Source organism: Antennarius striatus, chromosome 20 (assembly GCF_040054535.1).
Source record: "Antennarius striatus isolate MH-2024 chromosome 20, ASM4005453v1, whole genome shotgun sequence".
In the NCBI taxonomy this organism is placed as follows: Eukaryota; Metazoa; Chordata; class Actinopteri; order Lophiiformes; family Antennariidae; genus Antennarius; species Antennarius striatus.
The window spans coordinates 1326784-1344823 of NC_090795.1; the positions used below are offsets into that span (position 1 = coordinate 1326784).

Genomic DNA, 18040 nt, shown 5'->3' on the forward strand with positions numbered 1-18040 from the left:
TTTTTTTAAAATTCAAAAGAGCTTCAAACGATCCATTATTACTGTGAAATGTGAGCCGCATAGTTAAAGCTTGCGATGGAGATGCCGCCGCCGCCGCCCGGGTGACGACACACAACATTATGTCCGCCATCAAATCGAGGAGCAAAGATTAATGCAACTCCCATTTGCTTGGGGGGGCAAGCAATCCATCAAACGCAGTCATTTAAGGACTAGTTTAATGAAAAAATACCACGCATGGCTACAGGTCTCATCGTTTTGTCTTTCATTTTCCCGCTTCCATCTTTCCTCTCCTTCCAGGAAATGTACAAAGCCAGCAAGTACGAGGTGTCCCCCGACATGAAGCATGTGCTGCTGGCCTACAACGTCGCGCCGGTGAGTTTCTCATTTGTTTGCTTGTTTTTTGAATTAGCAACCTGACAGCCAAATATGTCAGCCGCCTCCACGGGAGGGTGGGGGGGTGAGGAGAAAGCAATCATGGCGGGGTGTGAAGGCCTGTCGCACGCCGCTGCCTGTCGGGAGGCGGAACAGCCGGGTGGAACGGTTAGCGGGAGGCAGGGACACAAACACTTCCCCCGCGGCGCGGCGGGAGTTCGAGAGGAGATAGCGTCCCGCGATGACGTCACCCAAGCTAGCAGAACGAACGCTGGTGTGACGTTACGAGGATGCTGCTAATAAAGTTGATACAAACTGGATTCCCCTTTATTATTAGAGTTTGGAAAAAACCCCAGTTTTCATGTCGGTCGTATTTTATTTTGTTGTATTTATTTTCCACGCCTTAAAGCCGGTCCGTGAAAATATAGTCAGATGTTAAACCGTCAGTAGAAAGTTCACAACACAATAATAAATATTCTCTATATGCAGGAAGAGCCCGGGCGACAACACCAGCTAACGTTAACCAAATACAAGCAAACCTTGGTTTTCAAACGTTTTGGACATCGAACAAATCGGAATTTGACCAAAAAATTCGGAATTTTTTCATCTTAGAAGTCGAACGCAAAACAAAGCCCTTTTTCTTGCCGCCGAGTGAGAAAAACATTCACGTATGCCAATTGATCACCACCCCAAAGGTAAAAATTCTTACCTTTATTGTTCTTATGCGTGGAGAAATCCGTTCAGAAGTGCATTATTTAAAAACAAAATTCACCAGAACACAATTTCTAACAATTTCAGAAGTAGCATGAACGAGCTAACGGGTCACGCCTTAAACCTGCCGTGGCGTTACCATGACGACACATCATGATCGGATGTTATTGTGTGTATTTATTTACATAATTTAAGCTGCTCGGACAGCGTCTCGGCGCTCGCCGCCTCTAAAGATAGATCAAATAAACAACGTCGGTTTTTTTAAGCCGATGTTTTTTCCTTAATTCTGCGGCGGCGCCGCGTCTGTGCAGAGTTTGCACCTGTTGTCAGGGTGTGAAGGATGCCGGCGGAGATAAAACCTACTGTTATTGCCTGATATGAATAGAATATATTACCGCACTGGAGACGTCAGCGGCGTGGAGCTGCATTGGTAGTCCGTTCGCGCCTCCATCACCTTGATCGATGGCCGTCATTCCCGCGCCGCGCTAGCGGCACGCAGTCACACCTCATCTGGGTCCCGTGTCGTACGGATCGCTGCCGTTCGTAACAAACACAACGTTTGCATACCAAATGCGTCTCCGGTGGGAAGTGACTTTCATACACGCCGTCTCTGTTCATAAACACCTTATTTATGGCGTACCAGAGGCGCGGGCGGCGTCCGTCCGAGGCGTCGCCCCCTCAGGTATCGGAGATTGCGTGTTGCATCACGGGTCGTGTTTTCTGGATCATATAAGAACGGCTTGCTAAAAAGGGCGGGGATGATGGGGAAAAGGGGGCGTATTCAAGATATTTTTGAGCATTTGTTTAAGCAGCCACACATTTGTGATTTCCTTCACTGGTTCATTAAAGTTGATCTCCCTGTGATGTCACGCTCCTTCCTCTCGCAGGTGTACCAGCACTCCTACACGGCGTTCTACATCATCTGCAGTCTGGAGACTCCGTAAGTAGGCGACATGTCTGCACGCGGTAATCAGTCACCTCGACCTCGCCGCCGTGGATGCTGGAGGAACTCGTTCACACCTGTTCCCACACACACCTCGTACCGATCGCCCTCGACGTCGACGCTGTTCACGAACGTCCGACTTCGCTGTCGGAGCTGAAAAGGGATTATTTAAACGATCTGTGGTTTCAAGCGGCAGACAAATTTAAGTTTAACTCACCGACGCCAGCCTTGAAGAGAAGATCATTTAACAGCGACGGGCGATGCTAAGCTAATTGTCGTTCTCCTGCAGAATGTGGCTCTTTTTTTCTCTCTTTTTAGCTCTCTTGTCCTTCATTACGGAGCTCACAGAAAAAAGAAAAGACGAAGGTTAACGTCGGGTGAAAAGTCTCTGTCGCTGCTGAACCTGTCGGAGTTTCATTTGAAGCTGGAAAAAGACGGCAGGAAATCGTCCTTGAGACGTGAACGGGGGCCTTCTGGAGCGCTTCGATGGTTCAACGCGGGGCCGACACCACCGGGGGTCGTTTGGGATCCGGGGACCGACGTTCCTTCCTGACTCTCCGACACAAACACACATTATAATTATGGCCTTTATTGACGAGCTGGTATTGATCCACCTCCCGGTCATCTCGTCCTGTAATTATCGTCCCTGCCGGTCGTTGATATATTTGCGCGCTGCCCCCTAGTGGCGGCGCCCCACCTGTGAATGACCTCGTTCATCCTGAGCCGGGGACAGAGACATATGGACGGCGGCGCCTCTAATTCTGCACCGCGTAGCACTTTCCCCAATCAGGCGAGGCGACACCGTTACGGCGCGGCGGTATTTACGGCCGCTCTTAAACCTTTGTCCTCAGGTGTGCCGCGCTAGTTCTGCCATCGCAGCGCGCGGGAAGCAATCATCGCACCCCCGTTTGATGGGGTTGTTTCTTGTGTTCGCAGGGAGACGTGGAACTTAAACCCTCCAGAGGTGCGGAATGCTCAGCTGCAGTACGCCGGATGGGGGCCCCGGGGTCAGCAACTGGTAAGACGGGAGATGAGATGTCACATTAAGGGGTCCTGAAATGTGCCTGCGCAGAATTATTGTCGTTATAAGATGGAAAGGTCCACGTAAATGCGTGTGTGGAAGGTTTATTTCGTGTCACGCTGACGCTAAGCTAACACAGATGCTAAACCGGTCAGCAGGAGCCTCGGATTGGCGTCGGAAGCGATCTCCGGGAGTGACAGGCGTTGGTAATCCATTGATTAATATTCATTAGAGCGCCTCTGATGTCAGATGTCAGAACCTGTGGAGGTCGCGGCTCAGGGAGGCGGGGTCACGCCCGACATCAAACAGAACTAATGATGCGTTCAAGTGCTCAAATAGCGTCAAGCATCAGAGTAAATACCGGCGGTTCAAACGCGACGCATGAGGCCGTCGTGACATTTCCCCCGAAATCTTTCTGGATTATGATCACGCCCAACGTCCACGACCCCCCCCCCCCGGCGGCGGTTTCATCACGTAACCAATGTGGCGTTCAGGATCACCCGATGGCGATGGATTATTTAGAAACGAAACGCCCTCCTCCTCCTCCGATCAGGTCCAACTTCTGGAAAACAGTTGAAGCTGTTTGGTCCCTCGAGGCGCAACGATTCACCGCGACCCCCCCCGCCCCCCAGTAAACATTCTTCAAATTAGAAACTCTTATTCCAACACGAGGAGCAATGGTCCTTCCAAGATGAGTAATTTCCCGCCCCCGCCATCACACAGAGGAAGTTGTCGGCGCGCTAATGAGCTCCAGCGGATTGGTTCTCAGGGCGGACTGTTAGCGATAACAACCTGCAGCACAATGCTATTAATTAGCAGATAGCTCATCAGCGGATTAATTAACGCAGCTCCCGGATTGATGGAGCCTCAAGTTTCCCACCATTAGTCATGAGTTGGTTTTTACCTCCGTCGGGCGGTGTTAACGTTGGCGCCGAGCTAAGCGGCAGCTGCTTCCCCCCGAAGGTTCAGGTGTCCTCTGTCGGAGGGGTGGAGGTTGGAGCGGGGGGGCAGCCAGACCTCTGACGTACCTGAATCAGCCCACCTGTTCTCCCGTTCCCCATCCTCCTATACACTTAATTAAATCTGCTTTACTTCCCCATAGAGCACACACACACACACACACACACACACACACACACACATACACAGCTGTCCGGCCACATGTTTAGCATTTGTTAGGCTAACAAGTCAATGCGATCTCCCTTCAACATGTGGCCGCCACGCCTTCAAAGTCACACCTGTGCTAGCATCAGATTAGCCTTAAGATATCAAACTTTAGAGTAATATTTCAGCAATGCGGATGTAAAGAGATGCTGGGAAGTTGGGATTAAAGCTAAATGCTAGCTTTAGCATGCTAATGCTCTCACAAGGACAGTGGTGCCAACCTGAGGTGTTGTTTAGCGTGCTAGCGTAGAAGCAGCGACTTAAAGTGCAGCGAAGTTCAGTCTTCAGTTAGCCAAGAGTTAAAGATATAAAAACACACCTGTTTCATAAACGTTACGTAATTTATTGAGTCTTCACGCCTTTGGGAACACATTTGCGTCTTCACAAATTTTGGTTTGTTCTCTTCGATGCTCGGTTTCCCCTGAACTACCCTCTGCGGCGGGAATGAACTCATTCTCGTGGCCACCCGCCCAAACAAACACGACTCCAGGAGCAGAGTTTGGCTAATCCTCCCCCAAACACTCTGACGGAGGATCAGCGTGGACGCCAGCCATCGCTGGCAGTTCTGCCCCAAGAACCCGCCCCCATAGCGGGACTCCAGCGAACCACATGACCCTGGGACCGCCTCTGCTGAAGGGAAGGTCGCTACGACGAAAGAGGTGCAGGAGAAACCAGGTTGTGAAGTAAAAACCCCAACAAGCATTGGGGTTTTGTTGCGCGTCATCTCTTCGTTCTCAGGGTGAACCTCCGCCGCTTTGAGGCCGGGAGGCTTCGTAATCCTTTATTTTTCCCAGCCTGCGATTGATTTCAGAAGCATTACGGCCGTAACTTTTTAAAATTCCGGCCCCTAGAGCCGCCCGGCTGCCGCGCTCACCGCGAGCGCTGACGATCTATTATTCTCTGTAATGAAAGCGCTGACCTTCAGTTATCTTGAAAGCCCGGCAGGAGGAGAACGTCAAAGTCAAAATTTTGGTCCCAAGGTTTTCCGTCTTATCAGAATTTGAAAGCCCTCTTTGTATCTGGTGAATGATGTAACAGCGTCTTCATTGTAAGGAAATTCCCAGTTGGAAAAGGGTCGGCGAAAAGATCAATGTGGGCGGAGCCTGAAGGGGTTCTTCATCCGGAACAAGGACAACCGGACGGAGAAGAAGAAGCTCTGATCTTGGGTTTGGGTTGAAAGTACGAGCTGAGTCCTTTTCTCTCTCTCCACAGATCTTCATTTTCGAGAACAACATCTACTATCGCTCTACGGTGGAAAGTCGCTCCATCCGTCTGGTGTCCACCGGCAAGGAGGGCGTGATCTTCAACGGGCTCAGTGATTGGCTGTACGAAGGTACGTTAGAAAGACCACGAAAGGAAATGTTCAAACATAATGTCTATCAGAGGAAACTGATCCCACCTACATCCTCTGGTCCACTATGGGATGCTAGTGGAATGCTAGCAAGATGCTAACACAGAATAAAAACGGAACGATATTCACCATTGTAGCATTTTCTCTTCATAAAACCTTAAAATGTGAGGTCATGTACGTACGAAAGTGTTTCTTGGTCTTGTGTTAGCGTTTTTCAACAGGCTAGTGTGTTAGCATTAGTTCGGAACGCTTTCTTCCAGGTCCAGAAGTTAATTAAAATATCACATTTGTGTACTTTCTAGCACCAGTTTATGAAATTATAAAAAATATAAACACAAAATAACACCTTTTGTAATTTTCACGTCTGTTAAGATGTTCTAAAACCTTTCAGCTGCAAACGGCTCCAGATCGGTCGCATCTGGTTTTGCGTTTTTTTATTCGTTTCAAAGGCAGCTGGAAAAAGCAGGAGTGCAAGAAGTTTAAAATTTGCTAACTTTGATGCTATTACCCACCGAGCTAGCTAACGTGTGTGTGTGTGTGTGTGTGTGTGTGTGTGTGCCCTCACCGATGTGTCTCTATTAGCCCTTTTTAAATTCTTCTCCGTTGTCGTGTGAAATAGTTGAGATAAATGATCCCTCAGATCTCCAGGTGTTGGACGCATCATTTCCTGCTTCGCCGCTCCGCGCCGGCCTGAAGGAATGTTGTTTTTTTTTAATTTGGCTGTATGATCTCATTTGCATAAAGTTAAAAGAACCAATAACTCGTCACGATGAACAAATATGGACGGCGAGGAGGAAGTGGGCGGAGATTCGTCCTCTATGGCGTCCTGAAGGGGAAAATAAAACGTTTTATCGTTGCTGCTTCCTGTCTGAGCTAACCGCTAACTGGCTAACGGACGCAGCGGGATTAGGGGTGGGGGGGGGCTTACTTTCTCCTCCACTTCGCTGGAATTAAAAAGGTCAAATGAGCCCCCCCCCCCAGTAACATCCAGTAATGATGAGACAATACGATTCCCCCGGCGTCGGCGCCGCATCAGTATGTCTGGCGAGCGGCGCCTGATTTCCTGCAGGTAAATTAAAAATGGAAAGTCTGTCACTGCCTCTGCGCCCCCCCCCCTCAACACCCCCCTCCACACATACAAAATGAACGAATGTTCTACATCAGATGATTTGCATCAATTCGGAGGCGGCCGCACACGCTCTGATTCGCCGCCGCCGCGTTAGCGTTTGGCTAATGAATTCGTCTGGCGCTCCGCTCTGGAGGGGGAGGGTGGGGTTTAATGAGCAAAGGGGGAGGGGCAAACACGCAATTGCAGTGATGGAGCTGAAAACAGGAAGCGCCGCCGCCGACAGGGCCTTAGGGGTCGTCCGAGGTCATCACGCTCGCCCCTCACCTGACAGGTGAACCCAGACGTGCTCCAACAAGCCCCGCCCCTCCCTTCCTGGTTATAAATCGTTTTCGTCCTCCTCGTGTCGCGTTCAGGGTCGTTATCCTCGACTTTCCAGCTTCATTTGCATGCAGGAAGTTTCCTTCGCCGCGTCGTTCGTGAATCACGTCTGATTCCGACGGCGCCGCCCGCGAAACAAAAACCACGATATTAAAATTCGCGCTAACGCTCCCAAACGCCTTTTCATTCTTATTAATTATGAATCCTGAAAGCCCGTAAACAGATTTGGCGCCGGCGTGTTCGGGGGAGGGTGTGGGGGGGGTTAGGCATCAGAGCCAGGTTGCTTCCATTCATCGCCGTCGCCGCCAGGCGGATGAGTTTCCGCGCTAACGACTCCTCGCCAAGGTCGCGCCGAGGCTCGCCGGGGGAGACGGAGTCTTAAGCTCTGACGGATTTGATGCCGGTTGGGGGGGCGGGGTTAAAGGGTAGGGAGTAATCTAGCAGGCTGGGATGTCCTCCGGTGTTAATTTGCTGTTTCCAATCTGGGGGGGTGTGTTTGTTGTGCTCACCAGGACGGACAGGAAGGGTGAAAACAATTAGGGAGGCGCGGCCCAGAACGCCGGCGGCGGCGCGTAATCGTCCAGAGCGCCTCCAGAGGGTCCGCGGCGCTCCGTCATCCATCCGCCGTCTGATTAGCGAGGGGGGGTGGTGCTGACACGTCCCGCCGTCTGTCGCCGCCCGGGGAGGCGCCTGTTTAACAGGATCTGGCGCGGCGAGATAAAAGCCGCCGCGTTCGCCCCGTAAATGTTTGGCTCGTCGGCGTCGAGAGGTCGACACGACGAGTCTGTTTATCGGCCATGTTTGCAGCCTGCAGGGCGGCGGCGGCGGCGAACGCACCATCAGAGGCGACAGATTCATGAAAACGTCGGACTGGACGCCTCTGAAGCGACAATCCGGTTTTTGGAACGTCGTTATCGGTCGAGTCGGATGAAGGAACCGACGAATCCGACACGAGTTTGACCTGAAAGTCCTGGATGTTTCATGTGACCTCCATGACCTCCGTGACATCATCAGAGGATGCCGTTTCCGGGGCGCTGCAGCTTCTTCCTGGAGGAAGCCGAGGCTTCACGTCTCCTCCTGTTCACCGTGAACCCAGCGCCGCCTCCCCGCGTCTGTTTCCGTCTCCTGATTGGTGGAGGTGAAACAGAAGCAGAAGCTGTGGCCTAAAAACCTGCAGCGGACTCCCGTCGACCAATCAGAAGCTGTGGTGTGCAGCCGCATCATGTGACACTGCTGCCCTCTGTTGGTCACATGAGCGCCGGTCGTTGGGCCGTGCAGCGGGACGGAGGAGGGAGGCGCAGACAGGAAGTGATAATAAACAGTCATAAAGAGCTCTTTTCTGATTGGTCAGGTTGCTATGACGATAAGGGCGGAGCAAGGCGAGGCCGTTTGTCAAACGGCTCGGCTAATGAAAATGCTAATTGGCGGTTGATATCCGCTAACCCCCCAGAGCCGCGGCGGTAATGAAACTTTAATGGCAGCAGGTGATTTGAACGGAGCCGGGGGCTCGAGGCACCGGCGCAGCCTGCGCCGCTGTACCCACAGAACCCAGGGGGGGACGTTTCCCACCCGGCCTGAAAACTCAGTCGGGTTCATGACCTCAACAATCGGCACCGAGTCCAAATATAGAAATGGGGTCAGGTGGGGGGCGGGTTCCTGCTTCTCGCTCTTAAGGTGGAATTTTTCTGTTTGGAAAATGTAATGAGATAAAAATGTGGAGGCTTCCTTTAAAATAATCAGATCAAAAGTCTTATAAATATTAAAAGTTCATTTTACTCAAAAACCCGTCAAACATCAATCATGTCAGCTTGTTAACGATCCGGAGGAGCCGACCTCGTTTGACCCCTGTTTGACCTCTGATTGACCCCTGATTGAATGGAAGAATTGTTCCTTTTCTTAGTCGAGTTCATGAACAGTTTTTCACTAATTCTTTATTTTGAAAACTGACCAATCACAGCCCTTTAAAGCGTGTGACATCACACCTTCTCCTGATTGGTTCAGGACAGTTTTTTTTTATTCTTATTTTCCCTTTCAGGGAAAATTCTGTTGTTTATTCTCATTTTTTATTTACTGGTTAGCGATAAGTTGGTTTGTTGTTTGGGGGCGGGGCTAAAACCGAAGCAGCGGCGTTGACTCTAATCTCGTCTTCTCTTTCCAGAGGAGATCTTCCTGTCCCACGTCGCCCACTGGTGGTCTCCAGACGGCGCCCGGTTAGCGTACGCCACCATCAACGACACGCTGGTGCCCCGGATGGAGCTGCCCATGTTCACCGGGACGCTTTACCCCATGGGGAAGGAGTACCACTACCCCAAGGTCCGGCCCCTCCCAGATCACGGGTCACCTGTACGACTTCCTGGAGGCTTCATCTGTTTAACTTCCTGTTTCCTGTTCAGGCGGGCGAGGAGAACCCGCTGATCACGCTGTACGTGGTGAACCTGAACGGACCGCTTCACACCATCGAGATGAGGAGACCTGATGACCCCAGGGTCGGGTGAGGCGTTCACTGTCACTAGGTTCACCTCCTCAGGGACTATTTTTAAGACGAGCGTCTTAACGATTCCATCCGGTTGTCATGGCGACGTCCTCGTCTCCGGGAGTCCTGGATTGATTTTTTAAAATGTTATTAACACCTGAAGCTAACCCCCCCCCTAGACAGGCTAACGCTAAGTAGCGTGAAATGAACCTCAACAGAACCAATTAATGACGACTTCCTGTGCGCTCCCATTCAGTGAGTACTACGTTACCATGGTGATGTGGGCCACCAGCACCAAACTGGCCATCAACTGGCTGAACCGAGCCCAGAACATCTCCATCCTCACCCTGTGTGAGGCCACGACGGGCGTCTGCACCAAGGTACGCCCACATCCTGTTAGTGCCACACACTTCCTGTTAGCGCCGCGCACTTCCTGTTAGCGCCGCGCACTTCCTGTCGGTGGTGACTGACGTCTGTCCACGTGTGTCTGCAGAAACACGAGGACGAGAGCGAAGGATGGCTGCACAGACAGGTGAGGACACGCGTGTGCTAGTCACAGGGTCGCTGACGTGAACATGTGACGTACGTGATCGAGTCTCATTGGCTGTTTGATCGTCCAGAACGAGGAGCCTCTGTTCTCCAAAGACGGACTGAAGCTCTTCTTCACTCGAGCCATTCCTCAGGGAGGGAGGGGGAAGTTCTTCCACATCTCCATGTCCGTCTCCCAGGTACCAGGATTAGCTTCGATTAGCATCGCAACGTTAACGCATTCTATGCTTTTATTTTGTAGTATTGTCTTCTTTTGTTTTTCCATCTCTTTATTGTGTTTTGATTTTTTTCTTTAAAATACAGTCGAGATCCGAGTTTAACCCTTCAGTGACTGAACTTATGAGTCAAACGTAAAATAACTTAAATCATTTCAGTCCGTTCCGGTGTTGTAAAAAAATCCCCCAACGCCCTAAATTATGAAAAAAAAATTTTTTTTTAATCAACTAATAGACACACAGACTTTACATGTGTATAATAATTATATATAAGTTACGTAAACAATGATAAAGAATGAAAAGAAACGCAAAAGTCCCGAGAACACACGGGATCAGGTCTCAGTGATGTATCCATCCACCAACACGTGGTAAAGAACGAGATCCGGTCTCACTGATGTATCCATCCACCAACACGTGGTAAAGAACGAGATCCGGTCTCACTGATGTATCCATCCACCAACACGTGGTGGTTTCCTGAAACGAATCGTTTTTATGTCAAACAAAAATACGGACAGAGTGACGGTTCGTATCTCTAAGTACGACTGTATTAAAGTTCAAATAAATTTTTTTTGATAATTTGATTTTTTTTTTAATCTTAAATAAAAACAGGTGTTTTTGTTGTGGTGAAACTTTCATTGCCGTTCTTCTCTCCCCGTCTGAAGCCCAACACGAGCACCGACACGCTGCAGTCCATCACGTCTGGAGACTGGGACGTCACCCAGGTTCTGGCCTACAACGAGGACAGCCAGCTGATGTGAGCGCCGCCTCCCCTCCCCCGTCGATCCGTTTCATTCGAGGCGGAGAGACGTCACGAAAATTCAGCTCAAGATAAAATGTTCTAAATTTGTTTGTGGATAAAAACAAAAACCTACTAGAATGATTTCACTTCCTGTTTGCTGTTGACGCAGATACTTCCTGAGCACAGAGGACGGCCCCACGCGGAGACACCTGTACAGGTGACGCCTGTTTTACCTGCACAACAAACTTTTTCTTTTTTTTTTGTCATTTGGATGGACGTTAAAATACGATTCTTGTTTTTCCGCAGCGCCGACACGTTCGGGTCGTTCAACCGCCGCTGCCTGTCCTGCAGCCTGTCCGACAGCTGCGGCTACGTCAGCGGCGTCCTGAGCCACAACATGAGCTACTTCCTGCTCCACTGCCAAGGTAGCGAACGGTGGCTTGGCCACACCCACGTCCATAATAGGGTGTGGCTAGCCTCAGAGGGAGGGACTTCGGGGTCATAAATCAAATAGTTAACCAGTTTAAAGTTGAAGCTTTAAACCCGTTCCCCTTCAGGTCCGGACATCCCGTTCGTGTCCGTCTACCGGACCCAGAGAGAGACAGGAAGTGACACGGCAGACGGACAGAGTGAGTCCTGCGACACGTTTGTCTCTACAAAGCGTTAAACCGCCGCTAACCTTGAGGCGTCGTAACGCGACGGCGTTGGCGACGACCTTGTAAGGGAGGAAGAGTGAAGAACCACCTGAGTCAGCTCAGGCATAATGACAGTAATCAGATTACTCCTGTGTCATTAGATTACAAACCGGCCAGCGGCTCGATCAGCACACTGTAATCTAATGAGTGTGTGTGTGTGTGTGTGTGTGTCATCCACCTGGCTGTGTTAACACAAGTCAATGGGACATCATCAGCTTTGATTATCAACCTGCTGCTGCCTCTATTTTTTTAAATTTTAAAAGGTTTAATGTTTTTATTTTTACACCAGGTCCGACAGTTTTATTAGAAACAGATTTTTAAGCTCGTTTTCATAAACAATCTCTAAATCATTCAGTATCTGAAAATTATAATATTAGTTTATCGATTCAAGTCATTGTTTTATTTCAGTCATCATTTTTGGAGTAAATTTCTCTGTTCGTTTTATGTCGGTCTCAAACTAGTTTATGTGAAATGTTTCAGAATTAGGAAGAATTCTGTCTCATGGGATCAATAAAGCAAAACAAAAACACGATTGTAATCATGTGACGCCTGCAGGCATCTCTGAAGTCTACAAGCTGGAGACCAATGAGAAGCTGCGTGTGGCGCTGGAGGCCATGCAGACGCCGAGGGTGAAGTACGAGGAGCTCAACATGGACGACTACAGTAGGTGTCGCTCGTGTTAGCATTATTAACGTAGAGATGGCTTTACGTTTTGAAGCCCTAAATGGAGCCGTTACATTGCAGCCACACGGTTCAGGGTCATCCTCGTCTCGGGATTTTCAGACTGACCGACTGACAAGAAATGTTTTTAAACCCGAACAACCAGCCGGCAAAAAACATTTTTAACAAGACCGACCGTACAAGAAAAATATTTGTTTAGACCGACCGACCAAAAAAGTTCCTTTAACCCAACCGATCGCATAAACCAACCAACCGACCCCAAATTTCTCTTAAAACAACTGACTAAAGAAAACATTTTTTAGACCGACCGTACAAAAGCAAACTAGACCAATAGACCAAAGAAATTTTTTTTCAACCTGACCAATCAACCAAAAACAAAAACTTTAGACTGACAGACCAAAAAAAATTTTTTGAACCCAACCAACTAACCAAAAAAAAATATTTTTTACACACATTGTTAGACTGACCGACATTTTTTTACACCAACCAACCGACAAAAAAATTTTTTTGGCTGACTGCAATACAATTTTTTTCACCCAACCAGCTGACCAAACAAAAATTTTTCCCACCCAACCAACCAACAAAAATTTTTTTAGGCTGACCGACAGACCAAATAAAAAGTTTTAGCTGATCAACCGAAAACATGTTTTACACCCACTGGTCAAAAAAAAAAAGTGTTTTAGACTGACCAACCGACAAAAAAAAAAAAGTTACCCAACCGATCAAAAACAAATTTTTTTAGGCTGACCGAATGACAAAATCTTTTTTCAGCCCAACCAACCGACAAAAAAAAATCTTGTTTAAGACCGACAATTTTTTTAACCTAACCAACTGACCAAAAGAAATTTCTTTTACACTGATCTTTTTTTAGACCACCTGAAAATTTTTTTTTACAACAACCAACAACACTTTTTTTGGGCTGACTGACGGGCAAAAAAATTTTTTTTTTACCCAACTGAAAAAAAAACATTTGTTAGGCTGACTGTTATGACCCAGCTAGACGACTGGGGAAATTACATACAACAACACAGATTTTAAAGGGGGTACATAAAACATTTATTCAAAATCTTGCTCGAAGTACAAGTGCTTACCTTTAAGGTATTTCTTTTTACAAACTAAGGATCAAGAGTAATGATCACTGTAAGAAGATAAATATACAACAAATAAGACTAGCTATAAGACACAAAAGTTAACAACCTAAGGATCAAGGCCAATGGGTACAGTTCAAAGATAAACAAAGGTGCAACAAACAGGACAAGTTAGAAGATACAAAATTACCAAAACGTCATTCGCTAAAAGATACAAATGGAAAATAAAACACTACCAGCTCCTAACGAGGGTACACACTAATTCAATTCACAAGGTCACAGTCAAAGTTCGACAGGCTCTGGGGCCTGCAGCCACCATCAGTCGCCTAGACTGACTGGCTTGCAGAGCTTTCAAAGTGTCCTTGTCAGGCGATGAGGCAGGGCTTGAGTCTGGCAGGAAGACGGCACACCAATCAGGAGATGGGCATGAGGGATAAGTGTGCCCAGGAGTCCAGAGGCACCCCACCTGGCACTGACGAGGTAGGGCGGAGCATCCTGGAGCATTGCAGTGCCAGCAGATGATAAGCAGGGTCTTAGAGGGATACACAATATATACAATAGTCATGAGCTGCGGCCGTAGCACCAACCAACAAAAAAATTATTTTACCCCACCAAACGACCAAAGCAAACCTTTTTTTAGACCAACCAAAAAAAATTTTTTTACACCAACATTTTTATAGAACAAATTTTTTACCGGACTGACCAACCTAAAAAAAATATTTGTTGTACCCCACTGGCTGACCAAACAAAATAATTCTTTTTGGGGTGACCGACGGACAAATTTTTTTTTTTAACCTAACCAACTGACCAAAGATTTTTTTTGGTCTGTCGGTCCCAAAAATTTTTTTTATTTGGGCACCCAGTTGGGAAAAAATTTTTTTGGGTGGTCAGTCGGTGTAGAAAAAATTCTGGGTCAGTTGGTCTAAAAATGTTTATTTCGGTTGGTTGGTCAGGTTAAAAAAAAGTTTAAAAAAATTCTTGTTAAGTTGGTCAAAAAAAATCTTTTTGGTCAGCCAGTCAGGTAAAAAAAAAATGTTGGTCGGTGGGCCTAGGAAAAAAAATTTTTTTTGGTCAGGCGGTGGGGTAGAAAAAATGTGAGGTCGGTCTGAAATTTTTTTTCAGTAAGTAGGTCGGGTTGAAAAAAAAATTGTTTTGGTCAACCAGTCGGGGAAAAACAGTTTTTTGGGGTTGGTTGGTGGAGTTGAAAAAAAAAAAAATTGTATGGTCTGCTGGTCGGGTAAAAAAAAATGTTTTGGCAAGTCGGTCAAAAAAATCTTTTGGCCGGTAAGTCTAGATTAAATTTCTGGTCTGTCGGTCTAAAAAAAATGTTTTATTAGGTCAGCTGGTTGGGAAAAAAATTTTCTGTTCAGTCAGTCTAAAAAAAACTTTTTTGGTCAGTCGGGTAAAAAAGCTTTTCTATCGGATGGTCAGTTGGTCTTAAGTTTTTTTTTCCGGTCAGACGGTTTGTCAGTCGGTCAAAACATTTTTTAATATTTTGACCGACTTAGGGTTAGGGTTTACTTTAGGGCGAGTGTTAGCGTTGGGCCTGACTTTATGGTTAAAGTCCAAGTCAGGGTTATGATTGCAGGTTATGGGTAGGGTTGGGGTGAAGGTTCTGGTCAGGGTTAGCGTTCCAGTTAGGGTTGGGCTTACGATTAGGGTTAGAGTTAAGGTTAGGCTTGAGTTTATGGTTAGTTTTGATTTCAGGGTTAAGATTGCGGATTAGGTTTATGGCTGGAGTTCTGGTTAGGGTTACGATTAGGGTTGACCCTAACCTAAGAAATTATTACATTATCGGCTGTTATTACATGACAGACTTTAACATAAGGGTTAGAGGTTAAGGGTTAGGGTTAAAATAGCAGTTAGTGTGTCTGCAGCGAGGGCGTCGGCATCCACAAGTTGGTTTATTTTTAATTTGAGTTGTGTTCAACTTCTCTGGGATGAACGAGTGAATACGATTTGACTCCAGGATAACAGCTTTCTGTATCTGCATTACAGCTTTGTCGATGCAGATCATCAAACCTGCCAGCTTCGCGGAAACGTCACGCTATCCTCTGCTCCTGCTTGTGTATGTATGAGTGCATGTTTTCACACACTTGTGCATGTGACACACACACAAAAAGGTGTGTGTCCTGCTGTTTGACATCCACATGCTCCCTGGACTTCCTGCATGTCAGCTCTCTTTTCAGTTCCGTACCCGGTCCTCCCCATAACTGTTGTCCTTTGGCGGCGCAATCACACTGACCCAGTTGTCTGTGGTTCTTGTTGTTTTGGCAGCGACGGGACGCCCGGTGGCCAGACAGTGGCACAGAGGTTTCACATGGACTGGGCCACGGTGCTGGTGAGCAGCTTCGACACCATCGTGGTGCGCTGCGACGGACGGGGCAGCGGTTTCCAGGGTACCAACCTGTTGCACCGAATTCAAAAGAAGCTGGGAGTCTTTGAGGAACTAGATCAGACTGATGGGCTCAAGTACGTGACGTCATTCAAACCCTTTATTGGGACGTCCAAGGAAGCAATCAGCATCCAGTTGGGCTCCGCTGGTGTTTGTGTCGAATGTTCTACCTGACTTGGTTCTGATTTGTGCTGATCTTTTGCAGTTTTATTCTGAAGAAGGAGTACATCGATGAAACAAGAGTTGGAGCTTTTGGAAAGGTAAGAACCGTCTCTAGTTTCAGAACCTAAAGCCAGCTGTTAATGAAATTGTTCCTCAGGCTGTGTTCCTATTGTCTCAGGAGTACGGCGGCTACGTGACCAGTCTGTTGGTTAGCGGCGAGAAGTCTCCTGTCAAGTGTGGCGCCGTCCTCTCACCCATCACCGACTTTGAGCTTTACGGTAAGATAGACAGATAGGTACTTTATTAATCCCGTAGGACATTGTATATATCCACTGCTCAGGCATTACATAATGAATAAGACGTAAGACGTCTGCATCGTCATTAGGTTGAGGAAAACGGTTTTTGGCGTCAATGAGGTTGTCAAGAACCTGCAAAACAGAGAAAAACAGAGCACCTTAATCGTCTAAGCCAGTAGTCCCCAACCCTCGGGCTGTTTTTCCACCGGTCGTATTTTATTTTGTCGCATTTATCCGCCACTTCTTAAAGAACGATTCTTGAAAATATTAAACTGGTCCATGGCATAAAGCAGGTCAGGGAACACTAGTCCAAGCAACTAGAGGGTTTTACGATAAAGTAGTAATTAAGAACTTTCTTTCACAGCATCTGCATTTTCGGAGCGATATCTTGGACTGCCTAAACCGGACCCCAGAGCATACACGGTAAGACACGATCACCGTTGGGTTGAAGGCCACCATCGCCAGCTCTCATTTCTCCTCTCATCTTTTCTCAGATGGCTAATTTAGCACACAGAGCTTCTCAGTTCATGGACAGGAAGTTTCTCATCATCCATCCGACGGCCGACGGTAGGATTAAGTTTTAAAAACCGAGGTGTTTTTTCAAAGTCTTACAAAGCAGCTGATATTCTGGTCTCACTTTCACCCCCAGAAAAAGTCCACTTCCAGCATACGGCGAAATTCATCTCCCAGCTCATCAGTGAAAAGGCCAACTACACCTTACAGGTAGGGCTTTACTTTCACCCCCCATCGTAATTATAGCCGCCACGATCCCATTTTCTCTGCCCGTATTCCTCAGCCCGGTTCAGCTCAGCTCCGTTGGGAGCTTTGTGATCCCGCAGCAGGAAGAGGATTAGCCCTGACAATGCCTTCATCCCACATAATGAGATTACGGGACCTTCCTGTGTATCCTAATCCAATTAAGACACAATGTACTGCAGTCGAATGTTCATTGGAGCTTATTACCGGCTCCCCTCATGCATTAGCCTCCGGTCGGCGGGCTCCGACACCGAGTCGGCCCGTGGACACGTCAAAACTCAGATTATCTTTCCTGCGTTCAAAACTACAACATTGAGTCTCATTTGAAGCAGTTGGCCAATAAGAGACCGTAATGACGAATCTTAGTTTTTTAGGGTTTTTTTTGGAAAGATAGCATATGGGTCCAAAGACAATTCAGTTCTGGTGCCAATCCATTAATTCTTCCAGTAATCAAACTAAGACAAGGAAGTCCTATAAACGTACAGCTACGAGGCAAAGTGAACAAAACCCTCTAGAGCACATCAGTACTCCCGTCGTCTTCCACATGGCCCTTTGGACTGTTTCGGTGTGTGCACATTTTTATGAATGTGATTACAGGTAAACCTCATCTCACGACATTAATCGGTTCCACGAGATGTGACATAAGTTGAAAAAGACTTATATTAAACTAAATTGTCTCGAGGCTAAACTGAAAATAACCTTTAGCAGTTTTGTACTATACTAATGAATACATTTTCAATAATATTTGGTAAGAATACAAATCTATTTTAAGCTTACAAACATTACAATTTTACTGTAATACAGTACAGAAAAAATTTACATTATGAATGGAATTTGGATTTAAGTTTAACGTAAACTAATCAGGATTTAAAATCTCGAGTGACACTTACAGGTTGATATTGGAACTAAGTACGTAGTTTAATTTCATTTGTACGGCAACATGAAATTTTGGGCTTTTAATAGTTTTCTGGTGATTTTTAGA

The 18040-nt window shown here is 47.2% G+C and overlaps 1 protein-coding gene across 5 annotated transcripts in view; it reads left to right on the plus strand.

The window, feature by feature from the left end:
• Positions 1 to 18040, plus strand: part of LOC137614053 (A-type potassium channel modulatory protein DPP6-like) — a 107912-nt gene that overhangs the window by 89425 nt on the left and 447 nt on the right. For 4 of the 5 annotated variants that reach the window (XM_068343543.1, XM_068343544.1, XM_068343541.1 and 1 more), the window contains exons 5-25: positions 298 to 372; positions 1971 to 2023; positions 2963 to 3044; positions 5424 to 5544; positions 9168 to 9322; positions 9403 to 9500; positions 9739 to 9862; positions 9976 to 10014; positions 10103 to 10210; positions 10909 to 11000; positions 11155 to 11202; positions 11292 to 11410; positions 11543 to 11614; positions 12236 to 12343; positions 15448 to 15517; positions 15727 to 15921; positions 16050 to 16104; positions 16185 to 16284; positions 16667 to 16725; positions 16797 to 16869; positions 16952 to 17025. In XM_068343543.1, coding sequence (XP_068199644.1) covers positions 298 to 372; positions 1971 to 2023; positions 2963 to 3044; positions 5424 to 5544; positions 9168 to 9322; positions 9403 to 9500; positions 9739 to 9862; positions 9976 to 10014; positions 10103 to 10210; positions 10909 to 11000; positions 11155 to 11202; positions 11292 to 11410; positions 11543 to 11614; positions 12236 to 12343; positions 15448 to 15517; positions 15727 to 15921; positions 16050 to 16104; positions 16185 to 16284; positions 16667 to 16725; positions 16797 to 16869; positions 16952 to 17025 — 1920 coding nt within the window. The remainder of the gene's footprint in view (positions 1 to 297; positions 373 to 1970; positions 2024 to 2962; positions 3045 to 5423; positions 5545 to 9167; positions 9323 to 9402; positions 9501 to 9738; positions 9863 to 9975; positions 10015 to 10102; positions 10211 to 10908; positions 11001 to 11154; positions 11203 to 11291; positions 11411 to 11542; positions 11615 to 12235; positions 12344 to 15447; positions 15518 to 15726; positions 15922 to 16049; positions 16105 to 16184; positions 16285 to 16666; positions 16726 to 16796; positions 16870 to 16951; positions 17026 to 18040) is intronic. The other variant, XM_068343545.1, reaches the window with a different exon arrangement.